This window comes from Chlamydotis macqueenii, chromosome 2 (genome assembly GCF_036417535.1).
Source record: "Chlamydotis macqueenii isolate bChlMac1 chromosome 2, bChlMac1.mat, whole genome shotgun sequence".
Lineage (NCBI taxonomy): Eukaryota > Metazoa > Chordata > Aves > Otidiformes > Otididae > Chlamydotis > Chlamydotis macqueenii.
The window spans coordinates 136,856,026-136,883,447 of record NC_141557.1 but is presented as its reverse complement, the minus strand read 5'-3'; the positions used below and the strand labels follow the sequence as shown (position 1 = coordinate 136,883,447).

At 37.5% G+C, this 27,422-nt stretch overlaps 1 protein-coding gene across 2 annotated transcripts; it reads left to right on the top strand.

The window, feature by feature from the left end:
* The first annotated feature begins 673 nt into the window (after positions 1–673).
* Positions 674–25,920, top strand: NBN (nibrin). 2 transcript variants are annotated; one of them, XM_086740999.1, is made up of 16 exons: positions 674–879; positions 2,296–2,405; positions 3,551–3,696; positions 5,046–5,205; positions 6,268–6,371; positions 11,991–12,108; positions 12,401–12,591; positions 13,683–13,783; positions 14,759–14,900; positions 15,361–15,618; positions 15,901–16,378; positions 18,443–18,514; positions 19,979–20,134; positions 21,169–21,282; positions 22,307–22,356; positions 25,636–25,920. In XM_086740999.1, exons 1-16 carry the CDS (start codon positions 849–851, stop codon positions 25,664–25,666), a joined length of 2,262 nt encoding a protein of 753 aa, XP_086597125.1. In that variant the 5' UTR covers positions 674–848; the 3' UTR covers positions 25,667–25,920. The 2 variants fall into 2 exon arrangements, with proteins under 2 accessions (XP_086597125.1, XP_086597124.1); XM_086740998.1 differs by having other exon boundaries at positions 2,296–2,429.
* Positions 25,921–27,422: the final 1,502 nt, after the last annotated feature.

Genomic DNA, 27,422 nt, shown 5'->3' with positions numbered 1-27,422 from the left:
AATTTGACACCCTGCTCGTGGCCTGCATACCACGAGGAGAAATGGGTATTTTGAGCCACATCTCAAACTTGTGTGACTGGAGTCACGCACGTTTGGCTTCACCCTACCTGTCCTCTGCCGTTCCTTTCCAGAACATTCAGGTTATCAGAGCAGCAAGTCTTTGGTAACCTGCTGAATGGCCTTCAAACTCACAGGCATTTTTTCTCTTACTTAAAATTCTAGTGAGTTTATTTATTCTTTTTATCCAAAAGTTGCTTTCAGTTAAGAGATTAACCTCCGTAGTATTTCCTGTTCCACATTTGGTTAGACGTGTTGGCAAAATATGAAGGGCAGGACAGAGGGACACAACTATCATGGGGAGGAGGGGGCTCCTCAGGCCTGACAGGCCCAGCCCCACCTCACCTGCGCCCTCCCCCCCCCCCCCCGGCACCTTGCCCTAAAAGCTCTGCCTCAGCGCCGTCTGCCGCTTCAGGCCCGGCCTAAACTGTCACGGGGCCGGCGGCACCGGTACCACCCGATGGCCTGAAACCGGGCCCGGGGGCCGCGGGCAGGGCGCAGGGGAGGCCCCAGGTGGGGCTGGGGAGAGACCAGGGCCCGCCCCTCTCCCCCGCGCATGCGCGCCGCGCCCTGGCCGTGCGCCGGCGGCAGCCGGCCCGCTCCATTCGTTTTCCTTTCCCTTTCCCTCCTGGTACGGCCTGGGCCCGGGTCTGGCTTGCAGGGACGCGGCGGCCCCGGAAGCAAGCGAGGGATTTTCTCTTCCCTTCCTTCTCGGTCTCGCCGCTGGCTCGCCGTGGGGCGTTGGGCGAAGCTGCCCCCTCCCGCTGAGGTGCCATTTTCCCCCCTCCAGGATGTGGAAGCTGGTGCCCGCGGCGGGAAAAGGTGAGGGAGTGCCAGGCCCCGCGGCGCGCCGGGCCTGGGCACCGCAACATCCTGGGCCCTGCGGGACCCCGGCCGTGCCCCGCCCGAGCTTGCGCATGCGCGGAGCCCCTGGGGCGGGAGCCGGCGGCTGGCCTGGGGCTCGCGTTCCGAGGGGGCCCGAGGGGCCAGAGCCCGCCGGCCTGGCCGGTACCTTGGGATGGCGAGGCGGGCCGGCCCACGCAGCCGGCGTTTCGGCTTCCACTGGGGTCTCCAGCCGGGCTTGCTTCTCCCTGCCCCCTAGGCGTGTTTCAGAAAACGTGTTTAAATGTTATGTTGGTGTTTCAAGGAGCAAGTGTTGAATTTAAGACATCACTTTGTTTCTTGGACGCAGTTTTTTGAAACTGAATTGCCACTGTACCTTTCTTCATCAGTTTCCTGATCCGTAGGAGCTTGGATATATTGTTAACTTTAATGATACGTGTCATATAACAAATTTCTTCTTGACTTGAGTGTTTTCTCTTCTGTATGAAGAGCAATCCTATCACAACTGCATCTGCTCTTTGTTTCCTGATTCACTGTGAATGAATTTTTGGGTGTTTGGTTTATCTCTTAGTGGCATCAGCACCTAATCCTATGGAAATGAACTGAGTTATCTATTACTGTCTGGAAAACTCCCGAGCAAGAGCCAAAACACTGGTATTGTTGTTGTATGCAGGATGATTGTTTTTGCGCAGTTCATATTTGGAAAGTTACTTGCCGGGGGCTGATAACTAGAATTTAATCTGTAATTATTCATTCATCTTCATCAAGAAACATTTTTGGTTCTGTTGAGCAATAAGTAACACACACCTTTTGGATGTAGTCTGGCCGTTCACTGAAAAGCTACCATGTTGTCTAGCTGACAGATACCACGAATGAGCTAAAGCATGGGTCAGAGACTGAACTTACTAAGTATTGGTTTGATTTACGTTGCAGATCTTTTCACATTCATTAGGAGAACATTTTCCTCTGAACCTCATAAGAAGTTATGTAAATAAATTATATACCCTTAAAATTTCTGTTTTGGAAAAGATATCTTACATCATAGTATTTTTTTTTCCTTCTGTATTTAACACTTAGTCTTCAAGAAGTAATAAAAAAGAAAAGTTGAGAAGCAAAGTATTAGTAAAAATACATTATCTTTGAAAAAAAGTGTGCTGCAACTTTTGTGACTTTTGTTTGTCATAAAATGTGTCTTTTTAGAATGGGCAAAGCAAGGGAGAGGGAAATAAAGAGGTTTTGTCTGTAAAATAAATGCATAATTCTAGTCAGTCTAACAAGTGCATGACAAAGTTGAGTTTCACATACACAAAGCACTAAGGAAACATTCCCAAGTTTGTGGTGTATTTTGGAGTTTTTTTGTAAATTGACATTTTTCTGTCTTTTCTTTATTTTCAGGAGAGACATACCGGCTTTTAAGTGGTACAGAATATGTTGTTGGACGCAAAAACTGTGCAATTCTAATTCAGGATGATCAGTCCATCAGTCGAAGTCATGCGGTTCTGACAGTAGGTCATTCTGAAACAACCCCTGTGAGTAGCCAGCATTTTACTGCATTATCAGTAAACTATGTGGATAGTTCAGTCTGCCGTGGCCATACATGCTCTCATTTTGATCTCACTGGTGTTTTATGAAGGGAGAACCATTACTCACCTGTCTTTTCTTAATCTTGACTGACTTTTTTTTCCTCACAGTTGCTTTCCTGTGTTGGAGAAATTTTACTGGTCCAAGCTCCCATTTGAGCATTCTATTTATCCCAGAGTGAAGAGTCACTAGGAATTTGTATTAAAATAATCATAGCAGGAAAACCGTGCAATTAAATGTCATTACATAGACGCGTTTTAGGTCTTGGTTCTGGAAAGTGCTTCAGTTCTCTTACTGCAGGTTTAGTTCTTGTTTCATTCCACATCATTAATTCTGTATTTCCTTAGGGGCTTGGGAATAAAAATGTCCCAAGGAGAATTAGCAAGCAGCAATTTATTATCACTTATGTGTTGCAGTGTTCATAGACATGTTGAAGCCAGTCAGCAGGAATTTCATTTATGTAACTGCATATAGAATTTGAAATGAAATAGATATGATTTATTTGTTCTTTTAATACTGCAAATAGTGTATAAATATGTAGCAAAATTTCATAAAAACCAGGCTTGACGGTGTTTTCATTGGCTTGTGAATCATTTGGGAAATATGACAGTGTCTAAACTCTTCTCAAGACATAGTGGTGTCATCATGCCCTGCAGCTTCTAAGACTAGCAGTGCTTGTGGAAGGAAGTGAGGGAAAGTGACTTGGGCACCTACACCAGGGCTGAATTGTAGGTAGAAGCATCAATAATAGATCTTGAGGCCTTCCTAAATCTCACTAGCAGAGGCTTTGGGCTAGTGAATGATTGCCTCGCACAGCTTTCAAAAAGACTGAGTGTAAGAAGCACAGAAGTTCTGAAGGTAAAAGTATGTTTGTCTTCTCTCATTCTTTCACAGTGAAAACCAGAAGATGAATAATTACATGTAGCCAGCCTCATTGTCTAAAGTCTTTATTTGGGGTGGTATTTTTATCTTATTTATCTACTGCTTTGACCCGTAACTGTAGTAACCTCTTCCTGATAAAACCATCTGATTCTGGTAACTATAATGGCTTATTTATGTTTATTTTCAGAGCCAGTCTCTCTCAGTCCCTATATTAACAGTAACAGATACATCAAAGTATGGTACCTTTGTTAATGGGTCAAAACTCAATGGCACTTCAGTGTCTTTGCAGTCTGGTGACAGGATCAACTTTGGAGTCTTTGAGAGCAAGTTTAGGTGAGTGCTTTGATTATAAATACCAAGTAGAAAATTGCAGGTTTTGAAAAGAGTGGTTTTGCACATCATACAACTTGTCGAGCGATACAGGTATGATGAGTTTTTAGAAGGCAAAGGAGATGAGTAATTTTGCCTGTGTTCCATACCTACTTCTGCAATAGTTTTCCATTATGTAGTTTTATAATATAATTTATTTTGACACCCAGAGATTAAAATTGTTCATAGTAAAGTATTGGCATTTAAAGAGATGATGTGTCATGTACAGTGAGTGTTTTCAGGCTGTCTTAGGCCTGTAAAATCCTAAAACTTAAATGGCTCTAGAGAAGAGAGGAAACTTTAGGGTAGGGTGGACACTTGTCTGAGCCCTTGTTAGCTGTTGGTAATGTAATAAGAGAAGAGCTGAGGTAGCTGGAGGATGCTCTGTGCAGCACTAGCCATTGATTACTTGTTGCTGTGATGTATGCCTGCATTCTCTTTAGTGAACGCAACTGGCTAATTTTTCAAATTTAACATGGTAGTGCTGTCTGTTTTCAATACATGAAGCACTCCTTGAAGTAAAGTGGCAGGTAAATACAACAAATTCTAATGACCGTTAAAATCAACATTAAAGCAACCAGAGGTTGGCTTTGTTCCTTAAAATTTGACTGTTTTGTCACTGCTGCTGGTATTATTTGATAGAAAAAACCAGCATTCTCCTAATAAATAATTTATTGCAATACTTTTGATGTTTTAGGTAAACATACCTGAAATGTACAGGAATCATGCTGTGAGACAGATACATTGTGACTACTGGACCAGAAAGATTATTTAAATGTTTTGCAGCTTTATGGACTAAACCAAATAAGATAATGGAATTTCATATGCTGTAATTCCATATGGAAGATCCTAAAATACATAGGCTTATGGTCAAGGGTAATGGCAGTGTTAGGAGAAAAAGTTACTTGACCTTGTATTCTACAAGACTTACATTTTTAAAATACTCATCTGCTTGCGGACTGTTCTGTTGAGAATACTTTTGCCTTTGGAAGCACACGCTCAATTTCTTTTGATACTCCCTAACATTGCACTATTCTTAGAGGAGCTAATTCTGTGTGATGTCTGTGAAAGACCCAGAAGTCCTTAGAAGTATTTCAGGTATCAAGTCATAATGTTGTTACTTTTTCAGAATAAAAAACAGTATTTACTTTCTTCAGGAAATTCTAACGCACAATCATTGATCTAGGTTGGTTTTTTTTTGGCTCCCCCCAACAATTTCCCTGAGACACAAACAAGATAGTTAAGTCAGTTCTGTTTATCATAATGATTGGCTGAAATAACTAAAGCAATTCTCTTTTACTTGTTCTTTTCAGAGTAGAGTATGAACCTTTAGTTGTCTGCTCTTCATGTTTAGATGTTGCTCAGAAAACTGCTTTAAATCAAGCCATCCAGCAGCTTGGAGGCCTTGTAGTGAATGAATGGACAAAAGAGTGTACTCACCTTGTAATGGTATCAGTAAAAGTTACTGTTAAGGTATGTTGGGCTTTTGCGTATTGGTGGCTACAAAGCAATAAAGTCAACTCTTCCAAGTTGAGAAAGGGATGTATGTTAATGGGAGGTTGGAGGCTGGGTGGAGAACAGATTGAGAGCAGCCCTGAGGAGAAGGCCTTGGAGGTACTGGTGGACAAGAAGCTCAACATTAGCCAGCAATGTGAGCTTGCAGGCCAGAAAGCCAGTTGCATTCTGGGCTCCATCAAAAAAAGCATGGCCAGCAGGCTGAGGGAGGTGATTCTGCCCCTCTGCTCTGGTGAGACCTCACTTGGAGTACTGTGGCCAGCTCTGGAGCCCCCAACACAAGAAGAACATGGACCTGTTGGAGAAGGTCCAGAGGAGGGCCACAAAGATAATCAGAGGGCTGGAGCACCTCTCCTATGAGGACAGGCTGAGAGAGTTGGGGCTGTTCAGCCTGGAGAAGAGAAGGCTCCGGGAGAGACCTTATAACAGCCTTCCAGTACCTAAAGGGGGCTTATAAGAAAGATGGGAAGAAACGCTTTAGCAGGCCTTGTTGTGATAGGACGAGGGGTAATGGTTTTAAAATAGAAGAAGATAGATTTAGGCTAGATATAAAGAAAAAAAATTTTGCGATGAGGGTGATGGAACGCTGGCACAGGTTGTCCAGAGAGGTGGTAGATGCCCCATCCCTGAAAACATTCAAGGCCAGGTTGGACAGGGCTCTGAGCAACCTGATGTAGTTGAAGATGTTCCTGCCACTTGCAGAGGGGTTGGACTCGATGACCTTTAAAGGTCCCTTCCCAATCCTAACTATTCTATGATTCTATAATATGAAAAAGCCAGTCTTGAAGACTGTTACTGATTTTTTTATTAGTTGCCTTGTACGTTTTCATAACTTTAATCAAGACAGCAATTAAAAGCTAGGAGCAAAACTATCCTGTTTTTCAGTAGCAAAATTCAATATTGTCCTATTTGTTTGTTTGACATTTTCCACATCTAAGATCTTTAAAACCTCGTGTCAGTTGAATCATATTCTAGATGAACTTTTTACATATAGTAAATAGGTATTTTCTGTCTTTTCAGACTATATGTGCTTTGATTTGTGGTCGGCCAATTATAAAACCAGAGTTTTTTGTTGAATTAATCAAAGCTGTCCTGTCTAGGCAACAGTTGCCAAATCATGAAAGGTAAGTATCATGTTTTCGGTGTCACAGAATTAAATTTATGGGAGCTAGATTATCAAATAACTACACATTTATCTATCTGCTTATATTTGACAGAAGATGTAAATTACAGTAACTTTATTTGTGGAAAAATGCTTAATATGACACACATTTTAATATTCAGGCAATTTTCTTGCTCTCATCCCTAGAGTTATAAAATGAGCTCTTGGATTTGACTGTATGCTTAGTGATTCTACTAGCTCTAAATAGGAACTTTTTTGTTGATATGTTTGAAGCAACATTTAAACTTTTTTGAGAGTTGATACATTAAAATAAAATTATGTTTCTATAAAATAAATTACATCAAACATATTTCATTATGTAGACATATTCTCCCAGTATGCAGTTAGCCTACGGAGTTGACTGTAAACTTTGGTCAAAACAGAATTGGCCTGACCATTGAATTCCCTGAAGTAGCAGGGTTTTTAACTATCTGTTAAGAAATGAAATGAGAGTAATGTGCATTGATCTTCACTATATAATTGTTTTCATGTTTTAAATTAACTTGAGAAGTGAACTCTTACTTTGGAATAATTAAGTACTGTAGAATAGCTCTTTCAGTTATTTTGTTCATGTAGAAAAGTGTAAATTAATCCCATTATTGTAAGAGAGAATTTCATCTGAGCCTGTATTACTATTTTTACCTTGAAAAGGGAGACAGTTGTGTTTTGTTTGGGTGTTTTTTTGAATGAACACATGATTTATGAAGGTGAGAAATTTCCATTGTGTATTTTTAAAGGTGAACTGCATGGATACTTCTGTTTTTATTGCTTGTACTCTTTGTATGCTTTGGAAGATATTGTGAAATTAAATACATAATGAATGGAAATTGTAAGAATAATTGGCATTTGAAAAAATTACATATTGAGCATTTAATGTCAGTTATCAGGGAGAAAAAATCGTGAAATTACTTTAAATACATTCAAGACATTATGATTTTTCTGGATGTATTGTTTTAACCAGGTGGATGCTGGACACCAGACATTTGAGTTGTGGGAAGTAAGTGGTGAAGAAGTCACTTTGTTACTTTTACATACATGCATTATTTGTTAGGACACAGCAGTTTGTTTTCTTTGATGGGTCTAATGATCACCATTGGTAAAATAGTTTGAAGAATGGGGGCAAAAAGGGCAGCTAAACAAACCTCAATGGTGCACACACGGTAAAGGAAGCAAAATTAGAGAGGATTCACAGTAAGCTGAGTGCTAAAGTGCTAAAATATATTTCGCAGAATGCAACAGTGCCTGGTTAGAACAATACAGGTGTCAATCTGGAGCAATTGGTAGCAAATACTCCTTCATTTCTAGATGTTATTTTGCATTTGCAGGGGTTTATGTAATACATCAAATCAGTCATCTGTGAGTGGTTTAAAGCTCATTTGGTCTTCAGTTTCAGAAGAAAGGGGGAAACCTCATGAATTGTAACTCTTCTTTCTACTTCTACATTGTTTTATAAGGACACGAGAAAACTACAAGTATTTAGAGTCCTCTTTGAAATATTGGTCATAATGTTTTCTTGTGGATTCCTTTTTTTTTAGTACAGGTAGCACAAGCCATCAAAGCTAGCGATTGATTGTGCAAGCTGAAATTTGCTTGGTCTAATGTTACCTAGCTGTAAGGCTGCTGTTACTGTTTGTTACACTAACAAACTGACAGTGGTTTGGGCTCTTGAAACCAAGGGGCATGTTGTCCATTCGTTTAATAGAGAAGTGACGGTATAATTGAGCTGTTAAGTGCTCCCTAAAATAGAATCAGATTGATGTATTTCCCTTTTTTTAACATTTTTGTGAACTATTGAGACCCTCAGAGGAATTGAGTTCACTAAATGTGATTGACAGTAGCAGTATATCCATTATTTAACTTTCACAGAGAGAGTTCTGCATCAAGCTAAATGAGACAGCTGGTGTAATACTCAGATCTATATTTACAATAATTACAGTATCTTAAATAGGTGATATTTTTAAGATGAAGCTTGTGGGAAGATGTTGAAAATTTACTTAGCAATTGTTTGCATTCAATTTCCAAAAATGCTTTTAACTTTCACAGGGAATCTGCATTGTGCTGACATGAGCTGGTGTATCTGCAAGATGCTAAACAACTTGGATATGAAATAAGTTTTGATATGAAATAAGAAAGGCATATTGATGTGGTAATACAGGATGACACTGTTAATTAAATCTTGATTGCTGCTCTAGATCTGATCCAGGAAAAAAAAAATATTAGGGGAATAAAATGTTAAAGTTAAAAAAAATTAAAACTTCTTTTTGTGTATACTAAGACTTCAGAATTGGAGACTTCCAGTTCACATAATGAATGTGGCTTCTTACTTGAGGCTTTTTATGAAGTATATTACCCCAGTCCTCTGGTGCTCTCTGATAACCTGTGCAAGGAGGAAAAATAACTGAAGATTTCACAAATAGCTGCGTAAGTGCAGCCCTATATGAAATAATGTGTTTTATTAGAGCAGTCCAGTCTAAATGCTGCAGGGCTTTGAAAAAGTAGGAAAGTAATTGAGCCTTTAACAGAAACTCATCAAGAATCAAAATCCATTTATTGAAAGATTCAAAATTGTAGAGGATCTTTCTTGGATAATGGTGTTACTGTTCAAAGCTTATGGGGAGAGAGTACAAGGAGCGCTTCAGGATCATAAGATGGAAAAACACTATGTTGCGTTTGAGCTTACGTCAGGATTGGCTAAGTGTTTCAAAGGAAAAAAAACAAAGATTTCTTTGAGGAGAAAATGATCAGTTGAAGGTTCCTGCTGAAATAAAAAAACAGAGATTTGAAATGTATTTCTAGAGAAACTGTAGTCCAGTTCTGAAGTAATGGAAACTACCGTTTCTCTCCTTTTACTCATCTTTTGGTTTTTAAACATGACTTTCTCCGTAGTATTTATCTTAGGTTAATAAATGTCTCTGTGAGGCTCAGTATCAGAAGTCTTCTGGCTTGGTAACTAACATCTGAGTTGCCCTCTTTCTTAAAACTAGTAGAATTTGTCATATCTATTTCAACTTTAATGGAACAATAGTTTTGTCAACAGACTTGGACAGGTTGCTGAAACTAACCAGCATAAAACCATTGGGTTTCAAAAAATGAGTATCTGATAAATTTCCATTGTGTACATAAAGCTTCAGGACCTGATTGTAATGAACACAAAAGAACAAAGATTATTTTAAATTAACTGTAACTATATAGTACATCTTAGTCTATCATAATTGAATTATGTATTTGTATGCAGTAGAAAAGATACGTGCTTATTTTTCTGTTCAGCTGTAATTATGTGAATATTCACAGTGTCTGAAGAGTGTTTATATCTTTACAGATGGTGAAATTACCTAGAAGTGAATGTATTCTTTTTGGAAACTTAGGTGTTTCAGCATTTCGTGGAGTTTGTTTCTTGCTTAGAATCTGCTAATCTTTGCATAAATTAGGAAACAGATAATTAAAAAACATATTCATGTGTAAGTGTGTGCGTGTATATATATATATATGTAATTTATTTGGCTGCTAAACCAGATTTTGGGAGTGTGTTTCACGCTATTTTTTTTCGTGCATAGTAGTATGAGAAGGATGTATAATCATCAGTCAAAATAAAGATAAGTAGTTCTTTGTTCAGCTAGAGTACATACATAAGCTGCTGTTTAGGTACAAACTTTGTATAGCACAGTTGAAGTCAACTTTTAGTTTCCCTCCTTTCTAGCCTGTGCCTTCACCTTGCTTGGTCAGAACTGCTGTAGTAGTGAATATGTGGCTCAAAGATCTTGTAAATACTGTTTTGAAGTTGTCAGTTAGATGCTTGTCTTCACTCCAGAGGATTTTTATGATGTGGGCATGCTCTCATTAACTAGAGTTGACATCACAGGCCGTGACGAAAATTAGAGCTTCAGGATAGAGTTTAATTACCGCCTAATCTGTTCCCCTGCTGAACTCCTGGTGACTTTTCTTGTATTGGACAAAACAATTGAGAATCTGTGAGGTGAATCAGTTCTCTATCCTACTAGCAAGAAAAGTGTACTTACTTGCTGTCATGTAGTATGGTGGCACACAGTTTCTTGATCCAGTAGAAGAGAAGGAGGGATGGCTGTCCCCACCTGAAGGGCAGAGGAAGCAAGATGGCTAGTTTTGTGTGGAGTTTTACTGTTACCTGGAATAAGGGCAAAATGAAATTGCAGTCTCATTTGTCAATATTGTTAGTGGAAAATGTAGATAAGTGTACAGCAGATGGTTAAAGTGGATAGGTTGAATACATTTCGAAAAATGTTGTCCTCTTCGTTGCTGAAGTAGAGTCTTGGTGTCATAGTTCAGCCCTGATTGGGACCAGACTAGGCAGTCTCTCTCTCTCGCTCCCCCCACCCTCCGAGAGAATAGGGGGAGATGATATAAGAAAAACGGCTCAAGGTTTGAGATAAGGACAGGGAGAAATCCTTAAAGTTACCGTCACGGGCAAAACAGACTCAACTTGAGGAAAGCTATTTATTTATTTATTTCTAAAACTAGCAGGAGAATGAGACAGGGAACAACATAACCTCCCCCCACCCCTCTCTCTTCCCGGGCTTAACATTATCTCTACTACCTTCCCCCCTCCCGAGCGGCACAGGGGGGAAGAGGGAATGGGGGTTGCGGTCAGTTCATCACGCGTTGTTTTACGCCGCTGCTTCATCGTCGGGGGAAGAACTCCTCGCATTCCTCCTCTGCTCCAGCGTGGGGTCCCTCCCACGGGCCACAGTCCTTCATGAAACTGCTCTGGCATGGGTCATCTCTTCCATGGGGTGCAGTCCCTCCAGAACAGCTGCCCTAGCAGCTCCACGGGCCACAGCTGCCTTCAGGCCTCCACCTGCTCTGGCATGGGGTCCTCCATGGGCTGCAGGTGGATCTCTGCCCCTCCATGGACCTCCATGGGCTGCAGGGGGACAACCTGCTCCACCATGGTTATCACCACAGGCTGCAGGGGAATCTTGGCCAGGAGCCGCATTACTCCTCCCCCTCCTTCTTCGCTGACCTTGGCGTCTGCAGCCGTTCCTCACAACAGGCTGGCAGTTGCCTCTCATCTCCTTTCCACTTCTTGCAGCCAGGCTGGGCCAAGTCGGGCCCAGTCAGCTGCCCGGCGGGAGGCCAGACGGTGAGGCCTGCGCCTCCCCCACTCTGCCGCTGCTCAGCTGCTTCACATCTTCTCTTTTTTCTTTTTTTTCCTGTTTTCCCCTTCTTAAATATGTTATTACACAGGCGTTATCATGGGACATTCTGCTACCAATCAGCTCGGCCTTGGTCAGCAGCGGGTCCGCCCTAGGCCTGGCTGAGTCCACTGAACAAAGGGGAACAACTTCTAGCAGTTTCCTACAGAAGCTGCCACCTTAGGCCTTCCCGTCACTGAACAAAACCAGAACACTTGGTCTTAGCTTAGATGTTGAGAAATTAGAGGGTCTGTTTCTTCTTAACAATCTCTTGAAAAAATATTTGTATAGATAGTTTTAACAGAGCAATGCAGTATTTTAACTTCAGATCCTTACTCTAAAACAGAAAGAACCATGAGTCAGTACAGATACGTAAATCTGAATTTTGTAACTTTAATTTTTTGTTTTTGCAGTTTTTATCCTCCAATTGATGAGCCTTCCATTGGAACTGGAAAACTGGATTTATCTGAACATCATGAAAGGAAAAAAATATTCAGTGGAAAAACATTTGTATTTCTAACTGCCAAGCAGGTAATCAGGCTTTATATTACAAAAATGTTGCAGGGGTAGCTAAGCAGAGATCCTGTTATCTGTGAATTTGCACTGATTCTGGGTTCATCAGGAAAGAATAATTTCTGTGTTTGTATTCTTACAATACAATGGCCTAAGCAAGATGAAATAACAAGGGGAGAAGCAGAACACATCTGCCTTAGTGCATCAGTGATAAGCCTTATGCTGATAGTTTATTATGCTGACACTTGTAAACTGACTGTATTTTAAGATTTTTAAATTTTTTTATTTTTTATTTGCATTCTCTTTTTAGCACAAGAAACTGGGTCCAGCAGTTGTTCTTGGAGGAGGGGAAGCAAAATTGATGATGGAGGGAAGAAAAGAAACATCTTTACTGGTTTCTCCTGGAGTTTGTGTTGTTGATGTGGGGCTGACAAACTCCCAGATCCCAGGATCTGACTCCATGAGAAACTGGACTGATTCCATTCTGACTGTCTTGCAAAGGTGCAGCGTTGTTCTCTTGTACGGTGCTATGGTAGTTTCTGAACTTCTGCAGAGAATGAATCGTGATGTTTAGATAGATATTTAAGCAATAGGTTCCTTATAAAGCGGGTATTTTCTTCATTGCTTTGAGTATTTAGCATACTAACTAAAATTTCTTGAAGCGGGAGAGAAAAGACTTGGCAGTTCTGTGAGGATCTGATTGAGTTTTCCTCCTCCTCCCTGCCCCCTCCATGAGGATACAATTCTACAAAAATTAATTGTAATGAAGCTGCTTTGAAATTGCAGATGGCAAGTGGTTTTTCTTCTACTATTTTAAATAAAGTTTAATATATTCTAAGAACGGAAAGTAGATCATCTATAATTTTTTCAATAGATATCTATTTATTTAATAGAAAACATGTGAGATGGCACCTCGAGGTCATGTGGTTCATTGCCATCTAATTATTTGCATACAGTGTTTCTGAAGAGCAGCTACTGTTTAATAAAAATCAGGTTTTGTTTTGATTATGAGTTTTTTTTTGCTTGAAAGGGCAGACTGGATATTTCTAGAGATGTTAGGATTTTCATGATGCTATCTTATTAAAACAGTGAAAGAAAACAAAATCCCAGCCCTTAACCTAATACCTAAACCTAGTTCCTCTGAATTTTCCTGCTACATAGAGAAAACTGTAATCAAGCTCTTCTCATGGCTGTAGTACAGAAGAGGGATGTGCGTGCCTAACTGACTTTTGTAAGAAGTACTCAGATCTTTCAAGTCACTTTTCCATTCACGCATGTTTTTGAATCAGAGGTAGAGCACAACTGGTTAAATGCCCAGAAATCAGATAGAGGGAGATGCATTGGCCGGGTTACTGGGACTAGACAATGGCTATAGCAACAGGAAATGTGGAAGTTCATACTTCCATAATGATGGATAATTATGCTGACTTACTGTGCTGTGAAAAATTGTAGCGTAGACTGATGTTTTTTTGAAAGGAGGAATGGAACATTTTGTACTTTGTCATATCTGTACCCATTTGCCTATTCATCTTTGAATCTGTATTGAGAAATGTTTTTTTTTTTTTGTCTTTACTATATTTGTATATTAACAGCAAGGGTCTCAGGGCTATTCCCGAGGCCGAAATTGGATTGGCAGTTATCTTCATGTCTACGGAAAAATACTGCAACCCTCAAAAGCAGCCTGGTAACAAAGGTAATGGGAAGAAGGGTAGTAATAAATTAGCATTAAAGACGCAGTATTTCTTTTTGTACAGGGGCATCAATAGCTAATGTTCAAGTTCTTTTGTTTTGTCTTGCAAGACCGCTAAAATAGAATGACCCAATATGAAAAATGTATACCAATCTGAAGAGGTAATTGTTTTTTAGTGGTCTTGCAATAAACTGCATTGAAAATTGTCTAAGATGTAAATAAAGAAGTAGCAGATCTAAAATTAGCGTAAAAAGCAGAGACATAGTACATTGCTCTTTAAAGGAAAGATAAGAAGCACAATGAGACGTGTTTAATTAGTAAATGTTAGTATCCTTTGACTTGGAGAATACATAAGTATATGAAGGCAAGGACGAGTGAAAGAGCTGACAATATAAAAGATGTTGTATATACTGCTCTTTCTGTTTTACAGAGAAATAATGTGAGTAACTAAAGAGAAGGCAGCAGATGATAGTTTTAACACTGCCTATGGAAATTATGAGAAGTTGACTATAGAAGACATTTATTCTAAGGTGGTTTTTTTTAGCAAATATTGGTTCTGTGTTAATAGAAATAATCTCTAATATAATAATATGTTAGAGACCACGATAAAACAGTAGATGTAGATTTTTTGTGCTATGATTTACATAAAATATATATTACAAGATTTATTAATTATATTATGTCCACATTAATATATGATTTCCCATTATGTTGCTGCTTTTTTTTTTTTTTAAGCAAAATTCCAGTACTTAATTCAGTGGAATATTTAACTAAAACTGAATCCCAGAATATGGTCTTTTAGAACTGTTTCTTTCAGTTTTTAAAATTAATGTATCTGCTTAATTTTTTAAATTAAAATTGCATTAAGACTGTTTTACAAAAATATCACTTGATCAGTTACTGATGTGTGATAATACATGCAAAGAAACACAGATTTCATATTAACCTTTTAATTTTTCTCTTGTGTTGGTCTTGCAGCTGTAACTAAAAGTACTCCTGCATCGGCTGTTGTAGGGCAAGCCGTTTCTCAGAGTTTGGCTGTGGATGAAACCATAATGCCAGCTGCTGCAGATAACAGTACTCTATATGTAGCTGATACAGAACTAGAAGAGCAGACATGGTAAAGTATTCCTGGAAATAGTTTCTAAGCTAATACTTGCAAATAAAGTAATCTTGTGGCAGAGGAGCTGTATCATTGCCATGGACAAAGATATACAGTGTGTGAAATGGCACTTATTAAATTTCTGTCCCTTGTCTATGGTGAGATAACTTCTACTTTTGAGTGGTAGATAACAGAAAATATCACATAGGACTTCTAACTCTTTCAGATGTAGATAACTGAAATGTAGATACTGCACATCTGATTTGACTGTCTTAATAATTAAAAATCTTCAAGCCATTTCACAATTATAACAATATATTTATTATAATGGATTTTACAATTTGTTTCTAGCACACCTATATTGTTTGTAGGTATGTTCAAAATACAGGTATAACTTTTTTTAAAAGTGGTATTTGCAGTATATCTCTGTAGTAACTTATTGTGTGTTCAGTTAATGTTTTTTTTCTCTCTAATATAGTATGGAGATAGATTACACTCCCCAGATGGACAGAAGAGGGAAAATGGCTTTCCGGGATATAACCGCTGTAAAGAAAAACCCTAGTGGCAGTGTAAATGCAGGAACATCAGTATCTAGAGTGAACAGAACATCTGAGTTCAGTCAAAAAAGTCATCCTGTCTCACCTTCTAAAATTTCAGAAGCTGGTAAACCTAGTGAGTGCGCTTCACGGCACCAGTCTACCTCAATTACCGATTACTTCCAGGTAGCTAGAAAAAGGTATGTCAAAATGTTCTTGGCATTACTTCCCTTATTGTTATGGTGGTGCTGTTTCTGGGAAAAAAATTTAACTCAAGGGATGTACATTTAATTCAAAACATACTTTAAAATGTAATTTTTAGATCATCTTCCTAGAATGGCAAGCTTTTCCTCAAGGGTAATTAGGTTCAGATTTCACAATGCACACTAAAACCCCAGAAAGCTGTTATGTTCCAGGTGCAATTAGTCATATTCAAAAATGCTTTTGTAATTTATTTCTTCTGTAATTCCTTTCTGGATAAGGGAAAGAGCAGCTGAAGAAGGAGAAGAAACATCTGTATCCAAACTAGCAAAACTGGAGGAGAGGTCATCGCTTGTTTCAAAGCACGCTGAACCCACAGCTTCCTCAGTGCAGAACAGTGAAGCAGATCAGCATCAAAAGAATAACAACAGTCTGGACCCAAACCCAAGTTTTGCATTAGAAGACAAAGGTGTAAAGCATATGAGGGAAAGTGGCAAACTAGCAAGTGATAAAACGGACACTAAAATGACTTCTAGTGAAAACCACGCACCAAAGAAGAGAAAGGAGTTAGATGATTTATCTGAAGATGTAGAGACACTGGAAATTGTATTTGGAAGCAGAGACCTAGACTGGGAAGATAATATGGCAGATCATGACCGGGAAGCTCAAGGAAATATACGAAAAAAACTATGTTTGGAAGCCAAAGGAAGCAAGATTCAAGAAGTAAAAGTAAAGCAGAGAGAGGAGAAAAAAATATTGGTAAGTTATATTCTCATGTGCCTAATCTTGAAATTTACAACTGAGTTAGAAGAATGCAGATAGCTTCTTTAAGGATGAGGCTGCCTGCATACAGGAAGTGGCTTTGTAAAGTTTGTTTGCTTAAACCTCTCAAATCCCTCTAAACTAAAACTAAAATGATGTATCCATTACATGTGAACGTTGCAGTGTTACACCTGTCTAAATGTCTTTTCCATTCTTCAGGACATTGTTCCTTTGTGAGTTGAAAGCTGCTTGCGTTCTGAAAATTTTGATCTCTTTTTCCCTGAAGTAGGGACAACAGCAGAATGTATCCCTGGTTCAAGAAAAACTTCTCATATTGTATGTTATTGTCTTAATTATAATGTTGATATTTAAACTAAAATAATAGTTGTATTACCTTTATGTAATGAATTTTCTGAAGAAACTTGTAATTGACCTCTTCTGTTGAATACCACAGTGGAGTCCAACATCTTTCATGTCAGAATGTCTAGCTGTCACGTGAAAAATTAAAATTCCTGAGGCAATTCAAAACACCAATGCCCTCTTAAAAAAACAACAACAAAACAAAAAAAACCCACAAAAAATGCAAATAAAAATACAGTATGTGATGAGTTTTCTTTATTATTTCTCTGGTTTTGTTTTTAAGAATTAAGGCAATTTTCTAAGAAAAATGAAGAAAATTATGGATTTTGAGTTAACAGTAGCCACTTCATTGGAGAAAAAAAAAAAAAACCACAAAAGCAGGTTTGTAGAGGAAAATGTTGAGAGTTCTGGCAAAGTAGACTATTAACAATACAGAGGGGAGTAAGAGAGAAGGAGTAGGGTTAATTTTTGTTTATTTAAAAAATATACATATTAAAGCTTACTCTCCAGTCAATTCTTATACAGTGTAGGCAGTGTTTAAATGCTGTAATAATTACGTTTGAATGTATGATTGAATAACTGGAACTTGTAAGATACCTTGGTTCACAAGAGAATTAGGAATTGTCTGTGCATCCTTAGTTCAAAACAGCATAACACTCTTCTCTTGATACTTTACTGGAGCTTACTTCTGGCAAAGTGTGAATTCTGAACTTTGTTATAATGCTGTATTTCTGTGTATTAGGCAAATTTTAAAATACAAGTAGGTCTTATAATTGTAGAGAATCTTTGTTTCTTGTTCTTTATGCTGTCAGAGAGAAGGTACTTTCTATCAGGTCTGCCCACACTTGAGAGACTAAAATGGCTGCTTTTGAATTTTGTTATGGCCTAGGAAGTTTTTCTAGTCTTAACTTCTTGTCAGGATCATGAAGGAAAACAAATTCTTATATATAAAGAAACTATTATTTTATCAGATGTACACGTAAAGATTTTTGCTGACAAAAAGTCTTCTAGTAGTTTAATTAATAATGACCTATTTTATTCATGTAAATTATATTTCCAGTGGAATAGGAAGGAGATTTCATTATAAAGCTCCACAGGCATATTTATGTTCCCTTTTTTTTTATTAAGTATACTTGCACCTTGTGTATCTAGCAAGAACGAGAATGCAATTGACTCAAAATCTGCAGGGTGCATAAAGCTGATCTGATTTTTTTTTTCAACTGCTGAAAATAATTTATGAAATGCAGATCCGTTTTTAAACTATGGGAGGAAAGCAACCTGCAGAATACTTGCCTGTCCTAGTAATGAAATGTCCGTTGTGCACACAGCTACACTTAACATATGAAATTGAAAATGCTACTTTTTATATTCGAAAGCTTTTACAGTGTTTTCCAGAACCTTGCAGGACTTTGAAGACTATCCACATGGAAAAGCCAGCTACTGGTATAAGGGGAAAAAAAAAAAGTGAGAAAATAATGGTGATTTTTTAAAATGGAAGCAAAACCCAACAATTGTTATATTATACATAAAATCATGTCTTGTATCATTGTATTTAAAAATACAATGCAGTTTCTTTTCTGTCTAAATATTTATATTGATTTGAAAATGCTTATTCTACTGTAAAGAGCAGAAAATATTTTTATGTTATTAAATTTGCACTTAATTTCAATATTACATTTTAAATAATTTTTAATCAAATAGGAGGAAGAGGAACATGAATCAGTTCTAACTTCAGAAATGAAAAATGAAATCAAGCAAGAGTCTCCAGTCTTGGTAAGAAACCCGTTCATTGTAAGTTTGAACAGAAAACTTTGAGAAGCATTAAGAAAATGCATCAAAACTTTGCTTTTAAGAACAGAGTATTTGTGGGTACTATTTCAGAGTAAAGGAGGTCCTGAAGATTGTACTCCTTAAAATAATAATGTATAAATTTGAATAGTTATTCCAACTTTCTGACTGAAAAGACAGAGAACTGTAGTTCATCTACAGGCTTTTGTAATGGCATTTGGATGGATACTTAAAATGACTGAAACTACAGAAACCCAATGTAATTGTATTAATCTTTCAATGTGGTTAATACTTGTACTGATGTTTTTGTTAGCTTACTGCTTACAGACCAGACAAGAATATAACCTTCTTGTCTGCTCTGAGGAGATTGCAATTAGAATGGAAGAGATGGACCATTGAGAAAATAGATGTAACATACACTGATTAACAGTAAATAGCATGCTGACTTTGTTATAGGTGCAATGAACAAAGGAAGGAGGGGAGAATTGGTAGGAATGGCAGTGAGGCAGAGGAAAAGGAGGTGAGGCTAAATGAAACTGAAATGGGAAGATTCTGAAGAGATAAAGGAGAGGGTAGCCAGTGAACAAGATGCAGGATAAAACCTTTTCACATGCATACAGAAAACAGTGCAAGAAGGGGGAATGTTGTGTCGGTATACAAAAGGCAGGGTCAGCTCGGATTAAGGGACTTCTGGTTTATGCTTTACTATAAAACAACTCTGCTGCATCTGGGCTGGAGCTGTCCATGAAGGTAGTTAACATTACTTGTGAATTTGTCCTGCACCCAGGCTTCCTTTTTAATCCATCTGAGTCTAGGCCCAGGCAGCAAAGTGTGCATACAAACTTGCTGATATACGAGCGTTTTCATGTACAAGAAGAAGTTGCCTCATTGATCCGATCCAGCTTACAGCCCTAAAGTTGGCCTAAATGGTAAATCTGTGGGCTAGAATTGAGATGAAGATGTTCTGCTTTGTCTTCCTTGGAGTTTACTGGAGTTTCCATTAGAGTAAGCATACTTGATTAAATTAGTTCAGGTAAGAGGCAAGGTGAAGGGGAGGAGAGAAGTAATTCTTGGATATTAGCTAAATTGAAAAAGGTTTGGGGGTTTTTTTGGGTTTTTTTTTTTTTTGGTTTTTTTTTTTTACTTGAAGTTTTAACTTGAAGTAAAATTCTAGTGACTTGTACACTGACTAATGATCCTGTCTTTTCAACAGATGTAAATATGGTAAATAAATTTACTGAGCTCCCAGCTCTATAGGTAGTAAATAAAGAGACCAAGAAGTACATCCATCTTCTTGACTTCTAGCACTGCTACTGCTTCCCCTCGCCCTTTTGTAATCCTAGCCTTTGCTTCAGCTGTGCTCATGATAATTTCTCTCTCTGAAGTTTATACTGTTAGATATGCTGTATGTCTGTTTGAAGTGTTCCTTCATTTTTCTTCCCACATAAGAACCACAACAAAGTTCAAGATGACTCCAGCAATCTTCCTAGCAGACTTCTGTTGACTGAGTTTAGATCGCTGGTTGTCAGCCATCCAAGACAGAACAATCAACTTACTGGAAATACCAGCTATGGGGGAAAGAAAAATTTCAAAATATTCAAAAAGGTTAGTGTGTATTTGAAATGGTCACAAGATGGCACTGTTTAAAAATACTAAAAAGTATTGCCTTAAGATTGTAGAAATATGTTACGGAAGTTTGTTGGTTTTTTGTTTGTTTGTTTGTTTGTTTGTTTTTTTTTAAAAATGATAGTAGCTAGAGAAAGAAACAATTTAAATACTGTATTATACTGTTAACAAGTATTTTGCTACCTGACTGAAGAAGTACCAGGCTGACAGACTTACCTCATTCTAGATTATTTGGATACTTGTACTCTCTATTCTAAGCTGTTACTTGGAATAAGTCAATAAATGATGCCTACCATAACTTCCAGTTGTACCTCCAAAAGCTAGCAATTTGACTTCCCCAAAGACCTATGTGTAAAGCATATGCTGATTCAGAATCTTGCGTTTTATCTAATAAATCTTGAGTTTCTAAATAAAATAGTAAGATTATTGCTTGCTTGGGTCCTGAAGCTAACTTCAAGAAGATTCGTAAGTGTTCAGTGTAAAAACACTACTTCAGCTCATATTAAAAACTTTAAAAATGTATATGGTGTAAGATTACTAGAAATGCATTTCAGTAAAATGTTGTGTAGAGAATGTGAGTCACATATTCCAGCTTTCTGGGAGTATGCTGTTATTTTTAGATAACGTTTTAAATTTCTGAAAGTATTTTTTTCCACCATTTTGTAATAAATGCTTATGCATTCTGATGATAAAATTGAATCTATCAATAAAAATCAGATTATAATGTTTTCAAACTCCATTTAATGTACCTCAGATTTATTTAGCATATGTAACTTGTCAGCTTTTTGTTTGTTTCTTTCTTTCTTTTGGTAAAAGGAGTTAATAGCTTTCTGTAAATGCTTTTTTCACTTCAATCTCTTTTAAATATGGTCTCTGATAAATGTTATTCAAAGAAAGACTGGCTGACTTTTTTCTGTGGTATCTGAATAGACTTTCTGAATTTTTTAAAACAGACCTTTTACTTGCAGTGTGCTTGCCTTGTATTGTAATTGTAAAAGTTTTTTATCTAACAGGTGGCTTATCCAGGGGCAGGGCAGCTTCCATACATTATTGGAGGATCAGATTTGGTTGCTCACCATGCTAAAAAGAATTCGGAGCTAGAAGACTGGTTAAGGCAAGAAATGGAGGTAAGGAATTACTACTTAAAGATGACCAAACACTACTTGATATATATAAGTGGTTGTACCAACCTGTGGTCATACTTCAGGATTTTATTTTTGAAAGAAAACCTCAGCCAATTAGCTGTCCATACATGCTCATAGGAACCTACACATGAGAAAAGTTACTGAAAGTCAGAGGTCAGTGGTATGGCTCATCTTTTTGTTGATTAGTTGAATTCATTTTACTTGCAACATTCATATAATCAGAAATAATGATTTAAAGCAAAATCAGGAAACTGAAAGACAAGGATCTTTTTTTTTCAATAAGCAAAATATGCATTATGGAAACCTGTGACTTCTAAAAATGTGACAGGAAGCTAGGAAGAACTTCTGTATGGTTAGCGGTCTTCAAATTGTTGTCCAGTACAATTCATATTCTGCTCTTGAACAGAACAGAAAATACCTGAGTAAAATCCTGTTGGAGTATACTGAAAAGAGGTAGTAAGAATAAATGTAATATTTTTTCTTTTGTAAAAATCTTGACCTTTGTATGTAAAAGTTATAAAAAGTATTATATTTTAGCATAGCAGTTCTCTAGCACTTTCATTTTCCAATAGTTTTGTTAAAAATACTTGCTGATGAGTCATACTCTGTTTCCACAGCCTGATCGAGATCCTGTTACATCAGCACTTTTTTATTATCTCCGTTTTTTTAATCCCTGGGTATAGGTAATGCTAATTAAAATTCTCTTTACACACTAATAATTGGATTCAAATTTCCCTATTTCTATAATGATGCTTAAAAACCAAAAAAACATATTTCTGACCAAAATTGATACCTTGTGCCAACTCATCCATTCCATTAGTTGATGGCAATAGCCAAACTTGGGTAGTGAAATGTATTATTTAATGTGAATATGCACTGAATGGAGTACTTCGAGGAAACTTATTTCTTTAGGAAAAACTGTGTTAGTGCAGGAATATATTATTCTTCTGTGTTGTTCATTAGCTTCATCCTTAACATCAAATGTTGAATAAACTTATTTTCTCAGGAACAGAGCCGACATGCAAGAGAAGAATCGCTTGCTGATGATCTCTTTAGGTAAGAGTTTTATGTTTGTGCTTAGAAAATGTCTTTTCTGCATGACATCTTTTTGTTTGTTTGTTTTTTGTTTTGCAAATCCCAATTTTGTAAAAGACTTATTTGACTATTATTTTCAAAATTCCCTGTATTCTCATGTATGGGATATACTCAAAATGTCTCATCAACGTCTCTTTATGCCTTAGACTTTCAATTTCATTCAGACTTGCCACAAGTTTCTAGTAAGAACATTCTTAAACAAAAGTGTTACTATTTCCCATCTCATATGCACAAGCTTGAGTGTTCACAAAGGCTGGAAGAGATTCTGGGGTCAGGCTTTCCACCATTAGTGTTTGCTAGAGCCTATTGAAGTGTTTTGATCTTACAGTTACATCAGCCATCTGAGCTCCCCAAAAAAAAGTGGTGGAGTTTGCCACTTTTTCATTCTAGCCATGGAAATTGTCCGTGTGACAAGTCACTTGAGGGAGCTAAAGCAACAGAATAGTAGTTCTGTGAAGAAGTGATTGGCAGGACTACTTTCTTTTTTTTTTTTTGATCTTTGAAGTAATGATTCCCAGAATTTTAAAACAAATTAAAAAAAAAAAAACCCTAAGTAAATCCTTCAGTATGCCCCCATGTGTCCCTTAGCTTTGAGACTTGAAGCAGTTTTCAAAACCGTTCACAATGAAAGAGCTTTACTTTTTTTTTTTTTTTTTTTTTTTTTTTTCACTTGTTAAAAAAATCCCTGAATGCTTTACCATTTTTCCAGTTTTCAGATTGAGGAGAGGAGCCATTTTTACACAAATCATTCAATGCTCTTGACAGTGTAGTACAGTCATTAATTGTCTTCATCAGTCACAGGAGTTTGAGAGATTTCTTTGATAGTTCCAGGTTCACCTTGGCTGTTTGCTATTGGTTTTTTTTTGCCATAACTCAATACATTTGCCTCTAAAATATGGTCTGTTTCAGCAGTTTTCTTTCAATAACCCTCCCTTCGGTAGTCTACCGCTTTCCCTAATCTCTCTTTCAAAAGAGAGAATCATCCTATTCAGTTTATTTCCTGTACAGTTACTTTGAACTGTAATCCTAATTTAATGATATATAATCATATTCTAATTAAAAAAAGGTTTAGGCCAAGTTTACCACTTCATCTAGTTTTTACATCTGCAGTACGGATTTTAAATATATGTCAGTTATGAAGACATTTATAAAAACATGGTGCAGCTTGATTGCTGTGCTGAAATATTAACTGATCCGAAATATCTTGATTAATTTTAGCCTTCCAAAACACTGCAGTGGAAACTTAGATAATTTGCATATATTCATGCTTAGAATTTTACCTCAACTCCAATTTATGTAGGATGGTTGTACTTAAGAAGTTCCCACAGTCAAATATTAAACCACAAAATTTAATAATGCTCAGCAGTTTGTAACCTACTTCTAATTTTCTCCTTAATCCTGAGTAAAACTACTTGGCATAATGCTAATGTTCACAGCTGCAATTTCCCGTGAAAGTTGTGTTTGAAGATGCCATTAGAAAAAGTCATTAAGTACTCCAAGGTGAAGATGAGCTGGAAAGAAAAGCTGTACTCTGAACTGCTGCTCAGTCCATACTGAGACAGAGGAGGAAGGGAAGGCATATCATTCTAGCTGCTACGAATACAGATAAATGGATTATGTTCAATAATAGCCCTTTGTATCCTTTACTCCCTGTTCCCAGCAAGGTCTTTTGTTTCTTTGTGCATTCACTCACAGTAGTGGAATCTCTGTAGTCTTTTTTTTCTGTTCCAGGCCATAGGCACTGTACAGTTTCCTTTCTCTGATAATGTTGTTTGATTTCTTTCTGTCTGGAAAATACCATCCAGGCTTCATTTAACATAGAAAATGGCTGGAGGTGAGGGGGGAAGATTACTTAAAAAGCTGTTCATGATTGTCAGTGTCAGCATCTCCATAGACAGGCAGAGACAGGGTTGAAGCTGTTGGGTGTCCTGATGGCAGATTTCCATCATGTGTCATCTCCTTCTCCTATCTGCTTATTTTTCCTCCTTCCCACTCCCCAAAATAGGATTTGGTGTCCAGCACATACTTAAATGTTAGAACTGATCTGTTACAATGCTATAGCAATAAATTCAAATAAACTCTTTGAGATTCAATGTAAGGATCTCATTTTGTATATCAATTATTTCATTATTTTCTTAGTTTATATGTGAAGAAACAAGCAACCGCTGTTCGCCTTCTCACCTGCCATGTGTTTCACTAACACCAAAAATTGTGCATTTAGGTAGAAAAATGTGTATGGTGAAAAAGGATGGTTCCACATCTCAACATGTGTAAGAGCCATTCAGACAATCTTCTGCATTATCAGCTTGCGCTGTTAATTAGCAGTTAATAATAGAATACTTCTTTGAAAGGGTACACATTTCATTTTTGCCAGAAGTCTGAGTTGTATAGCAACAACAGTGACTTCTAATACCTTTCTAGTTATGTGGTGATGTAATTTGGCTCACAAGTTGTCACATTTTCCTGTCTAAGCAAAAAAAAGTCTTGATGAATGAGAACAGAATTAGTGGAAGTAAAACTTCCTGATCATTCAGTTGTGTCCATAAGTTATTCATGCATGAATACAAAACACATCAGAATTCCAAAGAAGTGCCATAGTATTTTGGGAGATGAAGCGCAAATAGAGAGAAAGAGAAGGCCAGGCGATAGCAGTGTCAAGCAGAGGCAAACAGTAAGCATATTGCAGTAAATCAGGTCTATTCACTGTATCCAGAAAGTAGATATAAATTACTAAAAATCAATGAGAAGCTACGTAAAGGGGAAGGTAGGGCAAGGAACTACTTTACGTGGGACTAGGAAGCAGCAGAAGGGTTTTGTCTGAATGAGTTGTGGCCAGATGATGTATGTTGCTGTGAATATACAGTACCTCTTTCCTTTCTCTCCCCTTTCTTTTTTTTTTTTTTTTCTTTTTTTTTTTTTTTTTTTTTTTTTAATGAGGAACTAAATGTTGGGAGATTAAAGGCTTGGAGAAGCTTGTTCATGAATCAGATGTAAAGATTTTAAGTAGCTAGGAAGTCAGTGAAAACTTTAGTAAAGGTTATCTGTAGTTCATTCACCAGTTCTAGCTTATGCATCCTTCTGTCAAATTGTAGCAGCTGTAGTAGTCTGCAGTCCCAGAAAGGACTGAACACTGACCAGATCCTTGTTATGAATATATAACAATGCTATTTACATCACATTGTTAACTTTCAATATCATTAAGTTTTACTTATTTGTGCCAAATTGTCTTTTTTGTTCCAGATACGATCCGAACGTGAAAAGGAGAAGATAAATTGTGGCCTTGACTGTACAGTGATTCTCTAGCAAAATCTGCCTTCTGTTACTTAGGTTTGCTGATTACAGTGTGTAATATATACCTATGTATGATCATTTGAGCTATCTGTTATTGTAAGACTTGTTTTTAAGTCTTGCTTTTATTAAAGAAAAAGTTCATTTCACTGCTTAATACTTATGGGTTGCACGTTTTCAAGACCTTAATGTTATTTGCTTCAGAGTAATGCTCAGTAAAATACCATAGATACTTAAGATTTCATTTTAGGCTGTTTATTTCTAATGTTTGCTTGTCAATACTATTTTGGGGAAAGAAAGGAATTTAACATCAGGCTTTTTTCTTTTCAGAAAGGCTTTGTTAATTATTTTTGTGTGTATTGTCAGTTTTGTCTGGAGATGGAGGCTTTTGGAGACCTCATAAATAAGTTAGACCAAACTTTAAATTTGTGTCTGAGTAAACAACAAGTATTAATTTCGTTTCTTGGGATGGGGGAGAGAGAAGCAAGTGCAGTTTGCTTTTCTGCATATTTTTTTGTTTGCAAATAGAGGACAGCTGTGTTTGAAAATGGCTGTTTAAGCCCAAAAACTGCATGATAAGCACCATCAGATTGGGTCCCTCTACTTTTCTGTAGTATTAGATGAGAAATATCCTTGTACATTCCTCAGAAGTGTAAATTCTGATATAACCATTTATCATATTGTGTAATTTTTTGTTGTTGTTGTTTGTAATGAGACTAAAGTTAGAGGGGGAGAAGAAAAAATTTGGTAGTTTCCAGGAGTCATGGTGGGGGGAACACTTCCAAAATAAGACTTAAAAATGAAAACTGATTGGGGGGTGGAGGGAGTTTCCCTGGAAAATTAAAAAAAAATAAAAACTTCAAAGCTCCACATCAGGGAGTGGCAGAGAGGCCAAATGAATCCCCTTGCTGTTGGAAATAATGTCAGTTAGCCATGCCTTTACTTTTTTTAGTCACTGTAAAAAATCTGCCCTTCAAAATAATTCCATCATCTATACCAACAATGAAAGCTGCAAAGCAGCTACCCATTTTTGGGTTAGGAGCACTCATCTTAATGATCTGAGAATTTGGAATCTGAAGGATTCTCCTGGAAGTACAGTGAGAAAGGCTTTCCAAATTTTCTGCTCAGCGTGTGAAGCCATCACATACAGATGAAGATGTAGTTCTACTGCATCCTGTTCAAGAGGCAGGATGGTAGGATCTTCTTCCTTATGTGGGAAAGTAATTTAATGTAATTGAATTTAAATACTCAGTAAGAAAGCTGTTTCCTCTGCTGAGAGCTCAGAATGTCCAAGCAAGATGAGCTGAGCTGTTTCAAGCCACTCTTGTCATGTATCAGGTTTGAAGAAGAACAGCATCCTGAGATCTGTGTATGTCAAGATAGCACATATGCTGAAGTCAGCATGGTTGCATGGTCTCAGAAAATATGTGGTCTTCAAAAACAGGCTTTCCTCTGGTCTATTTTGGCATCTTCTTGATCACTTGGTCTTGATCACTGTCCAGAGTGACACAGAAAGTGCAAGGCCAGTACCTCTGAGTTCAACAATAACCATGAGAGTGTTTTGGTATTGTAACTTGTCCACCTGGAGGAGATGTACTGACTGCTGGATGTTGCACCCTTGGGTGATTTTTCTACAGTGACAATGAGAATCTCCAGGTTTTCCTGTGAAGACCCACTGGTCCAATGGGGCAGCCCTTGTACGCTGTTGAGGATGACCTTTTTGATCATTGTTACTAAAT